The sequence below is a fragment of the Babylonia areolata genome, chromosome 5 (assembly GCF_041734735.1).
Source record: "Babylonia areolata isolate BAREFJ2019XMU chromosome 5, ASM4173473v1, whole genome shotgun sequence".
Classification (NCBI taxonomy): domain Eukaryota; kingdom Metazoa; phylum Mollusca; class Gastropoda; order Neogastropoda; family Buccinidae; genus Babylonia; species Babylonia areolata.
The window spans coordinates 45760638-45763137 of NC_134880.1; the positions used below are offsets into that span (position 1 = coordinate 45760638).

The 2500-nt window shown below is 40.6% G+C and overlaps 1 protein-coding gene across 1 annotated transcript in view; it reads left to right on the forward strand.

The window, feature by feature from the left end:
- The window catches only part of LOC143282491 (protein disulfide-isomerase A3-like), a 27087-nt gene that overhangs the window by 22588 nt on the left and 1999 nt on the right, over positions 1-2500 (forward strand). Inside the window, exon 11 of the mRNA XM_076588153.1 lies at positions 1133-1212. Within this exon, the coding sequence (XP_076444268.1) occupies positions 1133-1212 (80 nt within the window). The remainder of the gene's footprint in view (positions 1-1132; positions 1213-2500) is intronic.

Consider the following 2500-nt stretch of genomic DNA (forward strand, 5'->3'; position numbering starts at 1 on the left):
AAGAGGAAGGTGGCAGGATGGTTAAGACACTCATCTGCCAACACAGTAGTCTGTCAGGGTTCGGGTTCGATTCCCGCTTTCGCTCTTTCTATCAGGTTTGACTGGATAATCAATCTGAACGTAAAGTCAATCCGATGAGACAATAAACCGAGGTCCCATGTGCAACACATTTTCAATGCAATGAAAAAAAAAAAAGAACCCAACAAAAGGAGGAGTTTGTATTATACTCCATGTTTGGTGATACATATACTTACCATGTCAAACTGATGCAAACTAGGCCTATCGGTTTGCTCTGCTTGGCCAAATTTCGCGCGGTTAACAGTGAAAAGACGCCCCTTCTTGCCCGGTCCGCTCTTAGCCAATCAAACGCCTCTAAAAGCTATAAGCGCTGAATCATTCCTTTGGCCAAGGCTCTTCACGCCATCTTGTCAGGTTTTCGCTCTGTCTCGTCTTACGCTTTTTGGGTAAATCATGTAGAAGAATCCACTCTGATTGGTGCGCAAACATAATTTTTATGCCTGCACTCAAGAGCAGAGTAGTGCGTTGGTCAGGCTGCTGTCAGGCATCTGCCTATCAGATGTGGTGTAGCGTATATGGATTTGTCCGAACGTAGTAGGGACACCTTCTTAATTTGAAAACTGTGAAGAAAGTATGCGTGTTGATTATATAAAGAAAGTCTGTTGATTCCGTTAAGGTGTATAGCCATTTTTCTTTTTATGTGTGGAAGATAGTTCGTGATTGGTTAATATTATATGGAAGATTATTAGTGACTGGTAGATCCTGTATGGAACATGTGTGTTGATTGGCTTGCACTGTAAATAATGTATGTGACGATTTGTTGATCATATATGGAAAGTGCGTGGTGATTAGTTGATTCCTATATGTAAAGTGTGTGGCAATTGGTTTATCCTGTGTGAAAGGTGTGTGGTGATTGGCTGGTGCCACAAAGAAGGTGTGTGGTGACTGATGAACACCATAAAGAAAGGTGTGTAATAGCTTTTTTAAATCCAACATGAAAGCTATGTGGTGATGGGCTGGTACATAAAGAGAGGTGTGTAGTGATTGGTTTGCACCGCAACGAAAGTGAGTGATGATTGGTCTGGGTTTTTTCGGTGGTGGGGCGTGGCCTCAGCTGAAGGGTGAACCCAGCATCGTGATTGCCAAGATGGACGCCACTTCCAACGACGCACCCACACCTTACGAGATCAAAGGGTCAGTGCACGTGTCCTCTACACCAGCATGACGTCACAGTCAGCACACACTGTACACCAGCATGACGTCACAGTCAGCACACTTTTGATACATTAACTCACGTCACACAGCACACACTGTACACCAGCATGGCGTCACAGTCAACACACTTTTGATGCATTAACTCACGTCACAGTACACACTGTACACCAGCGTGACGTCACAGCACACGTTTGATACATTAACTCACGTCACAGCACAAACTGTACACCAGCATGACGTCACAGTCAGCACACTTTTAATACATTAACTCACGTCACAGCACACACTGTACACCAGCATGACGTCATACTAAGTACACTTGATACTATAACTGACGTCACAGCACACAATGTACACCAGCATGACGTCACAGCACACACTGTACACCAGCATGGCGTCACAGTCAGTACACATTGTTACACAAGCATGCCATCACAGTCAACACACTTAACACATTAACTGACCTCACATGACGTCACAATTAGCACACTTGATACATTAACTGACCTCACAGCACACACTGTATACCAGCATGACGTCACAGCTCACGATGTACACCAACATGACGTCAGAGGTAGCATACACTGTACACCAGCATGACGTCACAGCACACAGTGTTCATCAACTGACGACTCAGTCTGCACACACTGTGCGGATCACGCAGAACCATACTACCTGCACCATTAACGTGTTTATCGCATGCCAATGTAATTTATCCACACACACACACACACACACACACACACACACACACACACACACACACACATATATATATATATATATATATATGTATGTATGTATGTATGTATAATAATAATATTATCATTATTATTAATATTACTATTATTATTATTAGTATTAGTATTATTATTGTTATTATCATTGTTATTATTATATTTATATAGCGCTGAATCTTGTGATAGTAATTTTTTTTATAGCGCTATAATACAAGCATAAGAAAGCTCTAAGCGCTTTACAATCCAGTACCTAAAGTGAAACAAGAAAGTATATAAAATGTAGTAGAAACATAAAACAGAATCATTAATATTATAAAAACACAATGCATAAAACTCACAAAGTAACATACTATCAATACTACAACTTTTACACTCCAACACACACTAACACACACGCACAGACACACAAATGATTAAACGGCTGAGATGACAGCAATTTTCACTTATAATACGTACATGTAAAAAGGAACATAACTGTAATCTGCATGCCACAGATTTTGTAAAAATTGTAAAATAAAATTTTGGAT